The 18,632-nt window shown below is 47.0% G+C and overlaps 1 protein-coding gene across 2 annotated transcripts in view; it reads left to right on the top strand.

The window, feature by feature from the left end:
• The window catches only part of TTC28 (tetratricopeptide repeat domain 28), a gene marked incomplete at both ends in the record, with an annotated part of 123,892 nt that overhangs the window by 79,502 nt on the left and 25,758 nt on the right, over nt 1-18,632 (top strand). For both annotated transcript variants that reach the window (XM_079544062.1, XM_079544061.1), the window contains 3 exons: nt 11,038-11,545; nt 15,794-17,135; nt 17,856-18,379. In XM_079544062.1, the coding sequence (XP_079400188.1) occupies nt 11,038-11,545; nt 15,794-17,135; nt 17,856-18,379 (2,374 nt within the window). The remainder of the gene's footprint in view (nt 1-11,037; nt 11,546-15,793; nt 17,136-17,855; nt 18,380-18,632) is intronic.

Raw genomic sequence — 18,632 nt, 5'->3', positions numbered from 1 at the left:
TAGTGCTTGTGTGAAAGTGCATTGCCAGCGCCGAGCTTTTGGGAAGCGCAGTGTTGCCAACAAGCCGCTGGGTGCTGGCAGCTCCTGTGCGGTGTGTTGTGAGCTGAGCAGGCCGTTCAGGAGAGAGGTTTTGAAGGTTTCCCCCACCTCCCCTCGAGGGAAGCTGTTTCTGGAAGGACTGCCCTCCTGTCACCAGCCATGCGCTTCCGTGGCTGTTTCTAAATGGTGTGGAATTGTGGGGACCCTGCAGTCTACTGGAGGGGAGAGCTTGAGCGCAGTGAAGGTTTGTGTGATTTTAAGAACTGAAGAGAGAGAGCGATGGTGTTGGAAGTCAAGCTGTTGGGCCGTGGCTCTCACTGCAGAAGCTGTTTGCTTTGTAGTGTGCCTCGGAACAGCATAAAACATCAATGAATCATTGCTTGAGAGACCTTGGATCGCTTCGACATTTAAAAGGTGTGTTAATACACACAGCTATGGCTGTACAGCTGACTCCAGAAAGCATTCATTGCCTCGAGGGGATTTGTGCCCTTCAGAGCAATCCTTTCTGTCCATCTGTTACTGACAGAACCTTTCAAATTAAGTGCTTCCAATTCACTGGAAGGAGTTCTTAAAATACTACTTTTCTTTGAGAGAATATCTGAAGAGCTTGAGCAGTGTATGGTGGGACGCCCAGCTTTGTCCTTCACTGATGCTGTTTGAGTCTTCCCAGACAGTCCAAAAAATGAAACAAGGAGGTGCTTCCTACTACATTGAGAGGGCTGAGATGAGAGGCCTTTGCTGGCGTTAGATGATTGTTATGATAGAAAGCTGTCAGCAATTACAGGCTGCCGTGCAATAGGGATGTGTTAAGCTCTGGAGGAGGAGCTTTACTGAAAGATGATTGGTGTGACAGACATAGTCTGCCTGCATTCAGTTGGGAATTTGTAGATTGTGCAACTGTCTGAACATCCTTTGTGTGCAGCCCAGATGCTGGTGGTTAGGTAGGTTTGAAATTGTAGTAGCTTTTCCCAGTCCCCTTTAAAGTGTGTCCGAGCCAGCAATGAAACTCACCATAAAGCTTCCTACATTTTGTAAACTACAGCTACTTACTGTCAGGCTGTGAGAGTCAAAGATCAGATTTCACTTTCTTATTTCCAGAAGGAGATGGAGTAGGAAAGATAGATCACTTCTTTCTACTGAAATCTGTAAAGTATGTAAAGCCAGGATTTTCTGTCTCTTCCTGAAGGGAGCAAAATGTTTTCCAGGTGTCCTTCCTGTCATGCTCTGTCTGTAGAAGCCACATCTTTACTAAATAGTAAAGCTGTATTTAATCTTTTGTCTGAACAGCATGTGTGTATTATGCTAAGGAGTTGAAGAATATATTTCTTCCATGTTCTTTTCTCATCATTTTAGAAATATGTGCTCTGCTGAGTTAGATAAGGAAGAAGACTGGAACACAGTGTGAGTTACAAATGACATAACTGTCCGTAGGAGAAACTGTCCTTCATTCTTCCTAAAGTACAGCTGTGGGAGCTCCTGTGGCTCTGTGCCTTGCCCACAGTTCTCTATCTGCCCTGCTCTGGGAATGTCGTGCAAGGGCTGTGCTTCTGCTGTGCCACAAACTGCTTCACTTTGCTGCTGTGAGCTGAACGTTCCAACAAATGTTTCAGAGTGTATCAGCTCTGTCTCGTGTGTGAGCAAGGTGTGCTTCCTCAGCTGGACTTCTTTCTGATCCAGTGGTGTGAGAGCTTGCCTGAGATGTGGGGTGCCTGCCCAGCTGCCCATCCACGTTCCTTCCTGCTCCAGGATGGTTTCTATACTGGCAGCCACAGGGAGGGCAGCTGGCAGAGATTGAAGTTACAACTCCTTGTGCTTCAGTTGCAGGGGTCCTGTGCTTGCAGTTGTGCTGTACGTTTGGCTGGAAGCATGGGTCTGTGCAACTGTTCCTCCCTAGACAAAGCATCATAGGGCATGTCAGTGTTGGGTGAGCTCATCAGAACACGTGCAGCTGATTAGTCCTGGGGCCAGGTTCTCCTGCTGGTTACCTTGTCAGGAGCACAGAGTCATTGAGCAGCTGTGTAGACATCCTCCAGCTTTGCACTGCTGCAGCCTAGCACTGAGGCGGAGCTGGAACACAGCTCATGCTCAGTAGTAAGCACAGCTTTTCCTCGTTGTAGTGCTGTTGCTTTACCTCTCCAGCTGGGCTGTGGGCAGCTGGCACTTCCCAGCACATGACTGCTGTGCCACATCCTTTTGATGTCTGTAAGATCCTTTTCCTGCTGCCCTGCTGTTACCCTGGTCTGTCACTGCAGCTTTCCTTGGAGCAAGTTGAGTGGCTTCACAGGGAACTGATTTTCCAGCTGTGGAACAGTGTTCTTGGTTCAGTTGCAGAGATGCTTGGCCACCAAGAGAGAGGAAGTTGTGTTGTTTTTGGAGCACACAGGGGTCTGATTTTTCCCTTCAGGGTTGGCACAGCTGGCATCCTGGTACGTGCCAGGCTCCAGGAGATACCTATGGCTGCTGAGGATATTTGTGTTTGGCAAGAACTGGTGATGGGGTTCTGGAAAAAGTCTTTTTCTGACTTAATGCTGGTAACAGCTTCCAAGCCTAAGTACCCAGAAAGGCTGCCTAGCTAGCATATAGCATGCAGAAGAGCACTGATCTCCATACTGCCATGCACATTCATTTTTGGGTGACTTGCAGCTGATTCAGATTGCTCTAATAGTTACCTGGCACTTGTGTCTATAGCTGTGTGTTGTAGTGAACTGTTGCCAAAATTGTCTTGTTATGCATGCTACATCTGATATTTGTGTGGAACAAAAGATCATAATTCACTAAAAAAGGGCTGTGGGGAAATAAAGCAGAAACATTGTCCTTCTGTGTCCAGAAGGAACGATGAATCTGCCTGTCCCTTACCTGTGCCAGCAGGAGAGAAATTGCACAGAGGGTGGTGGAAGGCTGTTTGTCATTACTGATTTAATCCCTGCAATTGCATCTGAACTGTCTGTCTTGTGTTGCATGGCAGTGCACCATACTGTACCTTCTGTTAGCTTGGCATGGTTCAGGCCATCCTGGAATGCTCGAAGATAGCAGCTAATGGAAAACAGGCTGGAGTCCTATAGCCCATCTTTTCTGCAGGTGTTGTGGTGGGCTGGGCTATTCCTCCCCTATATTCCATTCCTACCCTATATTCCACTTTCTAGGCACAGCCTGTGGTTAATGTGAAGGAAACGTTGCTAAGGCATGCCATTTTCCTCACACTTGTTGAGAGTTTTTAAGGGAATCTGAGAAATTGTGCAGTGAGGTGAACGCTTTTGTGGTAAGCTGACATGTGCGTGCAGATCTCACTTGTGATTTCTGTAGCATTCTGTCCTTGGGAAAACAGACAGACACCCGGGCTGTCCATGCTGCATGGTGCAGCAGAATTTTTCCTGTCCGCCTGCTCTTTCTGAGCAGTATCTTAACTGTTGCCAGGAGAACCCTTCTGTTTCCCCTTCTGCTCATGTCTGCTCATTAGTCACTTGGGTGCAGACCAGTGGGCTGGGTGCAGCTCCTATTCCATGCAGCATTTAGCTTGGAGTGGGTTATCATTCATAGCAGGAGCTCTTTTCCATTGCAATCAGGTAGCTTTCAGTTGCTTTAAAAGACAGTTTCCCTTAGGACCAATGGTTTTTTCTCTTTCTCACTGAAAATCCTGAAGTAATCCTCACTCTGTTGCACAGTGTCTCTGCCTGTGGCATTTGTGTTGGACACAGCCATGTGAAAAGGTGGTCTGTCCCTGGCAAACTTTTTAGGAAGGATGAATCTGAAAACCTTGTCATTGCAGTTATGTTTGGTAACAGTCTGGAAAATGAGAACAGGATATAAATACCTCACAAATGAAACCTAGAAAGAGTCATCAGGCTGAAAGCGAGTTATCAGGTATGAAAACATTGAGTAGGATGTCAGAAATGGGTGGAGATGACAGTAGGAAAATGTTGTGGTTGATGGCAGAGCAGTGCAAAAAAAAAACAGCAGAGAAGGTACTTAAGCATTCCTTTGCTTCTCTATCTTCTGTCTCATTTTCCCCTCTGCAGTGAAGCCACTGCTTCAAAATAATTTATTACATAGTTGTCTGCCACAGAGAAGTGAGTTATCTGCTGCCTGTGGCAACGTGGATGGGGAAGGCTGAGATGATAATACACTTTGTTCCTTTTAGTTTTATCACATCTGACTGGAGTTCCTGAAGTAAGGAACAGGCTGAAACTGGCCTTGCTAATTGATAATCTCTATTAATAATTAAGATAGGCACTGCTAGTAAGAGTGTTGGAATTGCAAGTTTAGGATGTGACCATTGCTGGTGAAACTACGAAGAGAAATTTTGCAAGAGATAAATGTTGGATGTATGTATTGCAGAGGTGGTAACATTGCAAAAATGTCTTCCTATATTTTGTTCAAAAAAAAAAAAAAAGGAAAAGCACCTTATTCTAAAGGCTGAGCGTCAAGAAAATGGATGGGTGACTGTGCCATATCCATATACATAAGCATTTTCACTGCATGGGATTACTACTTAGCTCTTGTTTCTCCATTATGCCTTCCATCTTTCTCTCGGGTCTTTTAAGGGATCTTCTGAGCCCTGAATGTACTTTCAAGAAATTGAAACAAGCTGTTTTTTGATTCAACCTCTGCGTGAGAAGCAGCTTTCCAAATCCCATGACACTTTACACAGGATTTACAAACAACAGAATGGTTGGTTGGGCTGCTAACCACTCAAGCAAAAGAGTGCTCCCACTCCCTGCTGTCCAGAGAGCTACAAGACCAGCACTGGTTCCTGGGAATTAAGTGCAAAATTATCTCCAGGAACTAGAAACTGGTAGAAAAGATCAAGTCCTTGCAATTATGAACTGGATTTTTGCCAAAAAAAAAAGGACCATGTTTTCTTTCAGAATTGCCTCTTGGTGAAGCCTTCTTGCTGATCTCAAGCTGGTTTCAATGTGCATTTTTGTTAGTACTGAGGAAAAAGCTGCCTGAGCATATATCAGGCTAGCAAGAGTGCAGCTTCAGTCCTCCTCTGTTCAGTCCCAGCACTGCTGTTGGAAGTGGTACAGCCCACATGCGTGCCTGGCTTCCTGATGGGTGGCCAAGGGGTGAAGGAGCCAGCAGGACTTCCACTATCAGCTAGAAGGCTGAGCTGCAGGAGAGTGGGGCTTTGCAGTGCATCCCACTGCACCTGCCTGATCATCAGTGCATGCAGACTCACTGTGGCTTAAGTGGTGATGTTTCTGTGATTGTTTTTTTTTTTAATGTGTTATATAAGATAAATGTCCTTTGCACAAGACAGAGGGACAGAGCTGAGCAGGCTGGGGCAGGACTGGCTGCTGAGGGTCTAAAGAGCCAGTACAGAGTGAGGTGGGAGTGGGGCAGATTGGTTCTCCAGATTTCCTAACAGGACAGCAGGTTTATTTTTATCCCTGCTGCCCTTGAAGTCTCAGGTTCCACAGATGCAGTGATTTTTAGCTTAATGAGAACTTGTGAGAGGTTGGACTCGGTCTGCAGAATGATTATATGTCTTCCTGAATACTTTTTACAGCATCGTTAATTCACTCGAGTTCAGTTTTTTTCTGGCGCAGATGTTTGGCTCTGTTGAGTATACAGAATCACAGGCATGCTCTTTTCCCAGTTCCTATTGTTCCCTTAGATACTTCTACTTCAAGCAGCTGCTCTTTGAGAGGCACTGAATAACCACTGGGACTCAGAATCTGACCTGTGATGGAGGGATGGGTTCCAGCCTTGAAACCCTCCACTGCAGTGCTTGCCTTCGCCCCGCTGTTTGCAGGCTCTTGTTGCAGCTGGCAGCCCTGCTTCGTTAGGAATCTGGGGTGAATTCCCACGTACCCTGGAGAACAGCTTTTTACAGGATGGCTTTCTCACTCCATGTCAGAACCAAATTCTTTGCTGCAACAAGGAAGACTCGAGTACCAGCTGTTGGGAAAATGCTTCCCATATGAGTTCATCTGAGGGCACTGGTGTTACGTTACATCTTAGAGTGGAAAACTTGCCTAGGTGAGAGGGTGAGTTCAGTGATGTGAGCAACACAGTGCTCAAGTACTGAGCAGTTGGATTTGTATAACAGAACATAAATTAATTGCCTTTCTCTTGTGGTGTTTTACTTTTTAGAAGGTCAGCTTGACAAGGTTCACAAGGGTTTGTCCAGTTCAAATGTGCTGGTATTAAGCAGAACGTGGGGAAATCTGACCGGTGCAGGATATTTGGGAAGGCATGCAAAGCCATGTGCTTTGTTTTGTCTCACTTTCAGACTCGAAAGGGAAATGCAATACTTCCTGAGGATCTCCTTAAATGTCCCTACTTGACCCTCACTGTACGTGCATTTTAGCTGAGAGAAAGTCAGCTTTCTGGTTTCATTTGCCTCTCATGGTGTCTGCAAAACCTAGCATTCTTCTGTGGCCTGTACCCTGGTTACGGTAAAAGAAATGGTGTGGGAACCTCATGTAAGGTGTGCACCTCGGGGGGCTCCATGCTTCTGGGGTTTTCAGAAGATTCTTATTCTCACCTCAGCCGTAGTTTTCCTATATTGAGTTTCTCTCTGAAATGATATCCAACTTTGTGAGCAGAAGTCATGCCAGGATTGGCCCTGCTCTAAAAGGATTGCTTTGCAGAGGCAATTTGCAAAGGACGAGGTTTGCTTGGAGGCTCCTGTGCAGGAAGAGGAGCATGCAGAGTTGATGCCAGGGTCAGCAGCATGTCACATGTCTGAGTGATTTCATCCAGTGATGGCAGAGATGCTGTGACTTTGCTTTTGGCATCTGTAGTAGAAATAGGTGAGAGGGACTGCTGTTGTTTTCCTCTATGATGCTGTTACTTGCTGGGAAGTCTGGATTCTACAGCACTGCTTCTGCTCATAGCTGGTGTTTGCTGTGCTTGGATTTGAAGTTATGGGGAATGAAATAGATTTTTAGACTCTATGGAAATGGTGGTTTCCATGTAAAAGACCGAAACATTCTACAAAGAAATTGATTTCGACGGAGCTATTGATTCCAGTTTCTTTTTGTTTTGTTTTCAGGAAATAATTACCACAGCAAAGATGTTCCTTTCTGTGTACAGATAGTGTACAGGAGGAGAATATTGCCTGCTGCTTCCTCATTGTTTTCAAAAGCATGCTGCACAAAGAATGCTGGATTGGTACTGACAATTAGGCCTTTGCCTTTGAAGGAGGAGGGATGGGTGGCTTTGAGTGTTACGGGGCATTGACTGTGTTTGAGTGTGAAATTTGCAGTGGTGCACATAACACCTGTCCCCAGGACTACCTGTGGAATGTTGATGAGTTCTGAGTGATTGGTAAAGGAGCTTAAATAGACGTGGGAGCTTAATAGAAATATAAATGCAATTTACAGCCACTGGTGTGTCCCAAATTTCCTGTTAGGTTACTGTCCTGCCTGCGAGCACAGCAGTCAGCCAGTCTGTATTTGTAAAACAAACAGAATGTATGTGCTTGCATCCTTACGCAGTGTTACTGTTACTGTTAGCCAACCTTAGTGCATCCTACACAGAAAACATTTCTGTTAGCTGTCAGCTTGGTGTCCACGCTAGATCAGTGCACACCCATTTCTGTCCTCAGCTGGGTATGGTCCCATTGTCTCTTAATGCCTCTCTGCTTCAGGATCCAGCCTGGCTTGTCAGGGATGATGTAAAGAGGAAAAATGGGGATGGGTTAAGGCTTCATGTCCCTGCAGGCTGTTATTAGCTGCAAACAGAGGTGTATGTTCACGTTCCTGAACTTGTAAACTTTCAGGGGTCAACAGTTGCCTTTACAGCCAAACTGGGCTCCCTGGAGCCCCTGCCATAACAGGTGAGCTGGTAGGTGCTGCAGTCAGGCTCTCGATGTCACAAATACTTTGTGCACAACACTTGTTTCACTCTTCTGCTTTGAAAGTTCAGTCTCTGATCAGGTGCTGTTTGGTGTCTCTTTTCGGGGGTTAGGGCTACCAGGCAGAACATCTTCACCTTTAAACAAAAGAATTGTTTAAATGTAACATAATTGGGAAATGATTATTTTCTGGCATGGGTGAAATATCTTAGAAACACACCTCGCAGTCATCGGATCATTATTAGTTATCATTCTGTGATGCACATCTGCTTAACATCAGATTCTTTACCTTATTCAGCTGAAAAACCCGACTGTTGCTCCCAGGAAAAAGAGAGAATTTGAAACCCTTTTCTGAACTCCCTTCTGTGCCTCAGCTCAGTGGCAGAAGAATCTGCTTTCTATTAAAGTGATAAATTGCATAATTGAAGGTGTAAGCATCCCCCACTGTAAAATTTGTCTTTGTCAGATATACAAAGCATTGATTTTCTTTGTTTGCTGATGCAGAACCCCACTGATATGAAGCTGTAGTCTCCTTTCACCCTGCCACCAAGCAGCAATCCTTACTAGCACAGCTGGAGCCTGCTGCACATGCACACCTAGTGCCAACCTGGTATTCCACTGCTGTGTTCTGGTGCTTATGCCAGCACCTCTGGGAATATCTCTACCCAATTGGCCAGCGTGTGAGCCACTTAGAGTTCCCAGTGGATGCTGTTATGTGGAACATTTTATTAAGTACACAGTGATGAATTTATCTTCCTGAGTTGTATTACTCACCCCCTGAAGTGTTAGTCATTGGTGTCCTCCAGCAGATGTAATCAACAGATTGCTCCCAAGCAGTGCTTTAATGTCAAGCTCTGCAGTCATTTCGCTGATCACCCCAGAGAGCACACAGAGCATCGATATCTGTCTTGCTGGAGAAGAGATGCGGGAGCCAGTCCATGAGAAGCCAAAGGTGACAGACTCTGCTCATGCAGGCTACGGGGTGGCTGAGGAGTGCCTCCCTTGGAGCACCCTTGGAGCTAATGGCCACAGAATAAAGCTTTGGGAGGAATGCTGCATTGGAGGGCGCAGGCAGCCTTCCTGTGTCTGTGTGCGTGAACGATTCCTTCCGTGTGCGGTATGAGAAGTCCCTGCAGCCGGTGAGTTTCTTTTCTGCACAGAGAGTCTGAGTTCTGCACATCTCCATGGATGCCTTTTCCCTAGCTGTAAGACGTTAACATCATCTGAACCTCTGTCTAGATGGCGCTGAGCCATGGCCCATCTTGTTCAGCAATCTCCATGTATAAATGTCCTTTTTTGTTGTTGTTTTAATTTAGCAGCACCAGAAGAGAACAGTTTGACTCTCTGTATATCCAGAAAAAGCATTTCTGTTCATTTCCCGGTTGCACTGAGTGCTCCGGGTGGTGCTGGCCTGTCTGCCAGAGTTAATTGGGGTTGCTGGGTCAGTTCTCCCTGGGGTTGCGTTGTGCTGGGATTTAGCTGTGCCCTGAGTAGCCCAGCAGTTTGCTCTGTGCAATGAGGAATGTGTGTTGCTCACCAGCACGGTCAGGGGACCCCTGTGTACCTTAAGGCCTGTGCAGGGCTCTGTGCATTATTTTGGTTTTGGGGAAAGAAAAAAATAATAATCATAGTGTTTTGAATGCCGGCAGTTCTGTTATTATTAAGCTGCCTGAAAGCGTGCCTCTGGGAAAACGGATGCAGCTTGGCTGTTTGTGAGCTGGCCAAGAGGGAACTTCCCCATGGTGTTGTATCTCCTGACTTAGAAGCTGTGTTTAATGGCTAATCTGTCACCTCGGGGTTCTTGTATGAGAAAAGATGAACCCTTTGATATTTGAATCAGCGTATTGTGTTTTACAGCTCCTCAGTCTGGAAACATTGCTCTACTGATGCTGCTGGGAGTGCATAGCCAAAGATAGGAAGAGGGTGAGAGTGTCTATTCATTGGCAGCACCAGGTTATTTCATCTTAAATTGTAAGGACAGCATTCTGAGATGCTGCATCTCAGGTAGAAGGGTGGACCGAGGCTTTCCTGTGCTCATGTGCTGTGACAAGGTGAGAATGGTCCCTGTGCAGTCTCACCTTGACTGTTCCTTTCTGAAAGTGTTTGAAAAGATGGCTATTGTGGAACTGGGTCACAGCAGCAGCTGGGTAGCAAAGGAAATGCATATGCAGGGGACTGCGAAGCGCTCTGGGTCAGGGATTTGGAGTGAGCAGCCATGCTGAGGTAGCAAATAGGCACTGAGCAGCAGAAATGTGTCCCTGCACTTAACTCCTTGCCCTGCTTTCAGCCCTGTGTACGTGCAGGCAAGTCTGTGTCCTGATAGGTGCAGCGATCAACAGTCTGCTTCCTGAATAATTTGTCTTGTTGGATGCAGCTGTTTCTCAGTGCTAAAGTTTCCAAATAACTGCATTTATTTAAGGTATTCCCACAGGACAGGGGCTCCAGCTGCTGAAGTCCTGTTGTCTGTGTAGCAGTCCCAAGGTTGCTGGGGCTGAGTAACAAACAGTGCTGTGGTAGAAGGACCCTGTTTTACTGCACGATATAAATGCTCTTGAGAGCATGGTGTGATGGGCCAAACAGATGTGAAGATGTTGATGAGTGTCCTCTGGCCTACTGGTTTTCTATGATGAGCAACAAAGGCCTTCTCTCTGCTGAGTGCTGGCTGCAGATTGCAGGTTTCCAGCAGCTGTATTCAGGGGCTGTTCAGCCTAAGAAGAGAGCAGGGAGTCCTCCTGTGGGCTCAGCACACCTCATGGTTCTGCCATGTCACACATCCTGCTGCTGGTCTCTGCACGATGCTCTTTGGCACCAGCCTGCAGGATGTGAGGAGCCTGTCATGCTGACATGAACTCACTGTATGCAGGGGGGAGCAGGGCAAGAGTTTGTCTGCTCTCACTTTCTCTGTTTCTTTCAGGAGTCTCTGCATCTTTGCAGTGCCGCCCTTCCCCTTTACCCAGATATGCACACACACTGTGTGTTCTAGAGAAAGGAGATAATCTCAGCACTGCTCTCTCTCCATTACTGCTGCCTCCACCTGAACTGCCCTGATGCGTGTAGAACTGCAGAGAGCGGATTTCCAGCTGGTAGTCACAAGTTTTCTCCAGAATGGCCCTTTGTGGCTGATTTCTGGGACTGAGGCCATCAGACTTGTTTTTATGAGGACTTGTACTTACTTCTTTCTTTTATCCCTGCAGGCAGCATCCGCAGCACTGAGCAGTCTGGGCCATGTGTACACAGCCATCGGGGACTACCCAAACGCACTGGCGAGCCACAAGCAGTGTGTCCTCCTTGCAAAGCAATCCAAAGATGAGCTGTCTGAGGCACGGGAGCTGGGCAACATGGGAGCAGTGTACATCGCAATGGGGGATTTTGAAAATGCAGTGCAGTGCCATGAACAACATCTTAAGATCGCCAAGGAGCTGGGGAATAAGAGAGAGGAAGCCCGAGCTTACAGCAACCTGGGCAGTGCTTACCACTACCGGAGGAACTTCGACAAAGCCATGTCCTACCACAACTATGTGCTGGAGTTGGCCCAGGAGCTGGCTGAGAAAGCCATTGAGATGCGAGCTTATGCGGGCTTGGGCCATGCAGCGAGATGCATGCAGGACCTGGAGAGGGCTAAGCAGTACCATGAGGAGCAGTTGCACATCGCTGAGAGCCTGCAGGACCGAGCTGCTGAAGGCAGAGCCTCCTCCAATTTAGGTAAGGCCCTGATGTGGAGCAGTGTTGGTCAGGGAATGCAGCAACTGTTGGAGCTGCTGCCAGGACCCACGAGGCTTGCTGTGTGCTATCTTCTTAGTTATACCAACTCCACCAGACTATCTTCATAAAATAAACAGGCACTTGGCAGATTGTGTGTCGATGTAACGTGTCCCATGTTAAATTATTCAGCCACTCAGAAGGCACCAGAATGTACAAGGTCATGACAGAAGGCAATTGAGAAAGTGCAGTGCTTTTGAAGAGCTACTGAGGTGTCAGAAAGAAACATAAGTTTTGCACCAAGGCAAGAAGCAATGTGGTTTATTATCCAGCCATTACTCTGGGAGCTTGTCAGCTTGCTGCATTCTATCTTGGGTGACACATGGATCAAATCCTAACAAAGTTTGTGTTCAGAATGTACACTTTAAAGTAATAGAGTGTAGAATAATATGTTCTTCTAAGGACAGACATCAGTATCTTACTGGCAGGCTGAGGAGGGTTGAATTACATCAAAGCGAAGTCCATTCCTCCTCTTTCACAGTGCCAGATGCAGAAGTGAACAAAGATGTGTTTGCGTCTCTGGCTATGAGATGTGGGAGTCTGTGCTGCTGTCACTGCAGCTGTTGTTGGGATGTGTTCTGACTGCACAGCTCAGCTGGACGTACGAGGCTGTGGGGAGTGGCAGAACAGGGCTGTTGTGGGTATGACAAAATACATGTTTGCTGGCAGCCCCTGAATCTCAGCTCTTGGAGGCCTCCCCACACTGTAAATTAGCTTCTGTTTCTGCCTGGCAGTTGGCACTTGGTTCGTTTGTAGATGCTAATTGTACTTTGATGTTATCAGCAGCAGGTAATTGAAAAGGGCTTGATGAATTACTTAATTTCTCATAATAGCTGACTCTTCGAGAGCTGAATGAAGAAGATAAGATGAACTGTAGAAAATGCATCAGCCTTAGCTTTCTGATTACTGTTGCGAATCAACTTCTTAACACAAATTAGGGAAAATGTGTGAGACAAAATAGGTCTGAGGCACAAGTTCCTGTGAGGTGCTTAGCCTTACAGAGCCCTGAGCATTGCTGGTGTTTCTTCTAGTGGGACAGAGCAGGCAGGAGGCCTGGGGGGTGGATAAAGCTTTGCATCTGGATTCCCCTAACTTCTGTTCAAAGGCTTTGCCAAATAGAAGGTTGGTGCTCTCACCAAGCACAAACCTCATCTCCCATCTCTGCTGCCATTGTGGGGTTGATCCTGGGCAGATGCGTGGAGTCACAGCTGTGTTCATCTGTGAGCTCCTCAGAATGGAAATGGGCCTGTTCTGAGCAGCAAACCTCCCCAGTTCAGAAAGGATTTCGTGTGCCTCCTCTCCGAGCACAGCTTTCTGGAGAATTGCCACAGATCCTTCTGAGCAAATCCAGAAAACTAAGGGAATGAAGTCGTGGAAAATGGGAGCGGTCTCATGGTTTTGGTTTTCCTCCCTGTGTCTGTTTGGTGATCGATCTTGGGCTGCCTGAGTTGTCTCCCATCTTTGTGAGCCTGTTGCCATGGGCAGACCATCAGTAGAGGAAGGAGCTTCATTGAAGTTCAGTGATGTTCCTTCAGCTGCATCTGTGCTCAGTGTAGTCTGGCTCTGTTACTCAGCACCTCAAAAAGTAAAAACAGAGGTACAGAAACATTGAGAGGAGATGGGTTCAGCAGTTCGCTGTGACTGCTGATACTACAGCAGTGGTTTTGCTTTATCCCAGAACAAAACTAAGTGCTACCACAGAAGGAAGCAACGTGCTCTTGTTCCTTGGCCTCCAGGGGTACTCACTTGCATTTTTAATTCTCTTGCTATGTTGTTGGCTTGAAACCAGTGAAGTCAGGACTAGAAAGTTCATCTTAATGTGATTATTATTCTTGCAGTAGCTTTGGATTTAGCAAGAGTTTCAACATGCAATTCCAGAAAATTTTGTTTAAAAAAAAAAGTATTTTGGTGCAGCAGAGAATGTTTTTCTTGTTTGGATTTAGAGCTAAGTATAACGTTAGGTTGGTATGCTGACTCAGCCGCTCTACGCTTTGTATTAAAATAGTTTTCCTAGCTTCTGAGTACAGGATCTCACGTTTCAGCTGTTCTTTGGATATTTTTCTATGTCCTCTCTATCAGAGTTAAGTTACGCTGGAAAAAGAGAGCACGCAGTTCTTGTAGAGAAAGTCTATTACTGTTGTTGAAATGCATCCAGTGCCAATTAAAAAGTCAAGTCTTAATTGTCTTCTTCATCTAATCCACATGCAAAACAAAGCCTCATCAAAATAACCATGCTGACAGGCAAAAAAATGTATCTAAATGTGTGTTTCCAAGCCAGAATGTTAGAGTTGGCCTCTTTGCTGAAGCAACAGAATTTTCTGTTTGCATTTCACTGATTTAGATGGAAAGCTCTCTTAAGTGCACTATCTAATGCTGAGCGGGACAGACCCAGAATATAACATAGCCCAGCTGCTGCAGTGCTCTGTGGGGAGATGTAATGCACTCTGTGACTCGGTAAGCTGAAGGTAATGGACTGAGGGCGAGTCACAAGTTATCAAGCCCTTCACAACAAGGAGATTTGGAGTTTAACCAGAAGTCTGAGATTGTCAACCTTTGCAAAGCAGATGGTGTTTCCAAATGCCAGGGCTCCATGCAGAGAGCTGGCTTTTCAGCTTCTGCAGCACTTAACAGTCCTGTTGTGATGCAGAGATGGCACTTCAGATTATTAGTAAAACTCTGTTCAAAGTCTGTCCCCAGGTGCTTAGCATCTCTTTGCAGTTATGAGAGAACTTCACTGCCTCTCTTTTATGTCCTTGTTACTCAGAGTTGGATGGCCTGCCTTGTATTAAGGTAGAGGCCATGTGCCTCGTTTTATCTCTAGGACCTTACTTTATTTGTAATGAAGGAGATTATAAAAAATTTCGTCTAATTGAACTAGTAATCATTTCAAATCCTCAAGCACTCTGTAGGAGAAAGTAGACATGTTTTCTTCTCCATCTTGGCAGTAAAGAGGCTGACTAAAATGTTTAGAAGGCTTCATCCCCTATCTGTCTTTTTTCTGTTGAGAAGTGCGCAAAGAATGGGTTTGGTAGGTGGTGGTTTTGGAGTCTAGATCAGAAGCTTTCCTTGCTGGGCCATCCTTTGTAATTAATTACCCCTGGAAAATGATGGAGATGTACCAGGAGATGGTGTGGGGTGTCTTTATCACGTTCCTCTTTTTCCAAGAGCAACCTCAGCGTTTCACATTCCTCTGTTTGGGGACAATTAAGGCTGTTGCTGTTTTATTCCTCACCGTGACACGCTCGGGATTAATAATATAGGGTGATGCATAAGGAAATGATCTTTGAATGTGTTTTCAATAATGAGTCTTGCTGTTAACGCATGTCCTGCAGCAGGCACTTCAGGCAAGGGTGTTGGTGATTTTGTGGATTGGTGGTGTGTCTGGGAAGGTGGCCTGAAAGTGAGAGGTTGTGCTGTGCAGCGCTGCGGCAAGGCAAGCTGCAGTGCAGAGATGAGCAGTGTTGTCATGGCAGTGCATGCCTTAACAAGGGATGTATGTCCGTGCACGTGGTGTAGTTCCTTAGCCCATGCATGATCACTGCCATCCCCAGTCACTCTTCCAGAAAAGCTGCAGCAGTTCTGAGTTACCAGGGCAATTGAAGAGAAGTGGAAGAAGTCCTGGGGTGTTGAATTCTACCTCCTGTTATCACACATGCCACTTAATACTACTGCCATGACCATGAACAAAGCAAGTTCAGTCTTTCTTGACTGGAAATGCAACAATTCACCGGATAGTTTCTCCTCCTCTTGTTTCCAAGTGATGATGCCCTGCCCTTGTAGTAGAAATTCTTGCTATTATTCTTCAAGTTTGTGTCTTTGCATTTCTTACTGTTGAATTTCATGTTCTTGTTGCTCTGATACCCAATGTTTTCCAGCCCCTCTGCACATTATTCCTATCGTTCCCAGTGTAGGCAGTGCTTCTTCTCTGGGTTTCAATATATTTCACTGTAGCATTCACTTCCTGTGGGCCCAAGGCACCACTCAAAAAGTTTCATAAAGTTCTTCCTCTTCTCTGCTTTTTATCTCTTAAACAAGAAGTCGCTCATCATAGGCTGGGTTACCTAGGCCAGCGCTGTGCTGGCCACAGACTGCCAAAGGCCAAGCTGTAGAGCAGCTCTGGCGACGTGAGCTGCTGCAGAAGGGTTACCATGACACAGTATTTTTATTGAACTTGTTTCTGTTATGTTTCAGGAATCATTCACCAGATGAAAGGTGACTATGACACTGCACTGCGGCTGCACAAGACACATCTGTCTATAGCCCAGGAGCTCAGCGATTACGCAGCCCAGGGCCGGGCCTATGGTAACATGGGCAATGCTTATAACGCTCTGGGTGTGTACGACCAGGCTGTTAAGTACCATCGGCAGGAGCTGCAGATCTCTATGGAAGTTAACGACCGGGCCTCTCAAGCATCTACACACGGGAACTTGGCGGTCGCCTATCAAGCACTGGGTGCCCACGATCGTGCTCTGCAGCACTACCAAAACCATCTCAACATCGCCCGGGAGCTGCGAGACATCCAAAGTGAAGCACGGGCCCTCAGCAATTTGGGCAACTTTCACTGCTCACGAGGAGAGTACGTGCAGGCAGCCCCTTACTACGAGCAGTACCTGCGCCTGTCCCCAGAGCTGCAGGACATGGAAGGGGAGGGAAAGGTTTGCCATAATCTTGGTTATGCCCATTACTGCCTCGGGAACTACGAAGAGGCTGTTAAGTACTATGAGCAGGATCTTGCGTTAGCAAAGGATCTTCATGACAAGCTGAGCCAAGCCAAAGCGTATTGCAACTTGGGCCTGGCCTTCAAAGCCTTGATGGACTTCAGCAAAGCAGAGGAGTGTCAGAAGTATCTGTTGTCCCTGGCCCAGTCTCTGAACAATTCCCAGGCCAAATTCCGAGCTCTGGGGAACTTGGGGGATATTTTTGTCTGTAAAAAAGACGTAAATGGTGCAATAAAGTTTTATGAGCAACAGTTGAGCTTAGCCCATCATGTTAAAGACAGGAGACTGGAAGCCAGTGCCTATGCAGCCCTGGGCTCCGCATACAGAATGATACAGAAGTGTGACAAGGCTTTAGGTTACCATACGCAGGAGCTGGAGGTGTACCAGGAGCTGGGAGATATGCCAGGAGAATGCAGAGCACACGGTCACCTTGCTGCAGTGTACATGTCACTTGGGAAGTACACCATGGCCTTCAAGTGCTACGAAGAACAACTGGAGCTTGGGCAGAAGTTGAAGGACCCCAGCATAGAAGCCCAAGTCTATGGCAACATGGGCATCACCAAGATGAACATGAACGTCATGGAGGAAGCTATTGGCTACTTCGAGCAGCAGCTGGCCATGCTGCAGCAGCTCAGTGGAAATGAATCTGTGTTAGATCGGGGCCGAGCATATGGGAACCTGGGGGATTGTTACGAAGCTCTGGGGGATTTTGAGGAAGCGATAAAGTATTATGAGCAGTACCTGTCTGTTGCACAAAGCTTGAACCGCATGCAAGATCAGGCAAAGGCCTACCGAGGCCTGGGCAACGGGCACAGGTGAGGATTGCTGCATGTTGGGACAGTGGAATGCAGTGCATTGGAGTACCCAGAAAGGCATCCTCGTGTCAGGGAAGTGTGGGTGCACCAGAGGAGAGGAGGATGAGCTGCACCTAAAATGCTAGCAGGCAGACTAAGGGTGCATGCCAGCATGGGACAGAGAGTGGGGAAGAGTGTGTGTAATTAGGTAGCATGTGGGAATGCACGGGTGGGAATGGGAGTGGGCCTGAGAGTGAAGAAATGGGAGATGCATGCTGTGGGGCTGAAGTATGCATGCAGATGGGGGTGAAAAGAGGAGCCTGGCCAGCAGGTGGGGGCTGTGTAAGTGTGGCAGGGGGGAAGACAGGTTGATGTCTAGGTGAGTACAAATGGCTGCAGTGTGTTATCAGAGGGGGGGGGGGGTGTTTGTATGACTGTTGTGCACATGCACAGGGATTTGGGGTGTAGGACCAGGTAACAAGGTCCTCTGGATGCTGGGAAGGAAATGTTTTGGTCAGTGCTGCTGGCTCAGATAATGGAGCTGAGGTTGCTCAGTCCTTCGAACTAGAGGTTTGGAAGGCAGCAGAGGAAGGATGTTGATTCAGAAGTGCTGGGCACAATTCCTGGGGGAGAAGCATTTGTCTCTGCCTGAAAAATGTGAGATGACCTTGAGAGGAAGTGACAGAGTGTTTTAGTTCAAGAAAATATTGACAAAATAAATGCTGTTTTCTTCCTTTTTAGAGCTATGGGAAGTTTGCAGCAGGCTCTCGTGTGCTTTGAGAAGAGGCTTGTGGTGGCACACGAGCTAGGGGAGGCTTTTAACAAAGCCCAGGCCTATGGTGAGCTGGGGAGCCTGCACAGCCAGCTGGGGAACTACGAGCAAGCCATCTCGTGCCTGGAACGGCAGCTGAACATTGCTCGTGAGATGAAGGACCGTGCTCTGGAGAGTGACGCTGCCTGCGGTCTTGGTGGGGTCTACCAACAGATGGGCGAGTATGACACAGCCCTGCAGTATCACCAGCTGGACCTGCAGATTGCAGAAGAGACCAACAACCCTACTTGCCAAGGCCGAGCCTATGGGAACTTGGGCCTGACCTATGAGTCCTTGGGCACCTATGAAAGGGCAGTAGTGTATCAGGAGCAGCATCTCAGCATTGCAGCACAAATGAACGATCTTGTAGCCAAGACTCTGTCATACAGCAGTCTGGGGAGGACACATCATGCCTTGCAGAACTACTCTCAGGCTGTGATGTACTTGCAGGAAGGTAAGAGGCTGAATTGTCCAACACGCCATTTTGGATAGATACATGGGAGTAGGAGGAAGGCCTGAAGATATGAAGGGAAATGAGGTGCTATGAGTGTGGCACTAAGGGGATGTTTGACAGTGACCTTCAAAGCCAAAGCTATTGCAGATATCCATAGTTACTGTTGGGCATCGTGTTGAATAGCTGCCCCAGTAGGTTGTTCTGTATAGCACACCATGTCAGTCAGAGCCTTCCGTTCATCTCTGAGCTTGAA

The sequence above is a fragment of the Tetrao urogallus genome (genome assembly GCF_951394365.1).
Source record: "Tetrao urogallus genome assembly, chromosome: 17".
Taxonomy (NCBI): domain Eukaryota; kingdom Metazoa; phylum Chordata; class Aves; order Galliformes; family Phasianidae; genus Tetrao; species Tetrao urogallus.
This window is presented reverse-complemented; position numbering and strand designations above follow the sequence as displayed.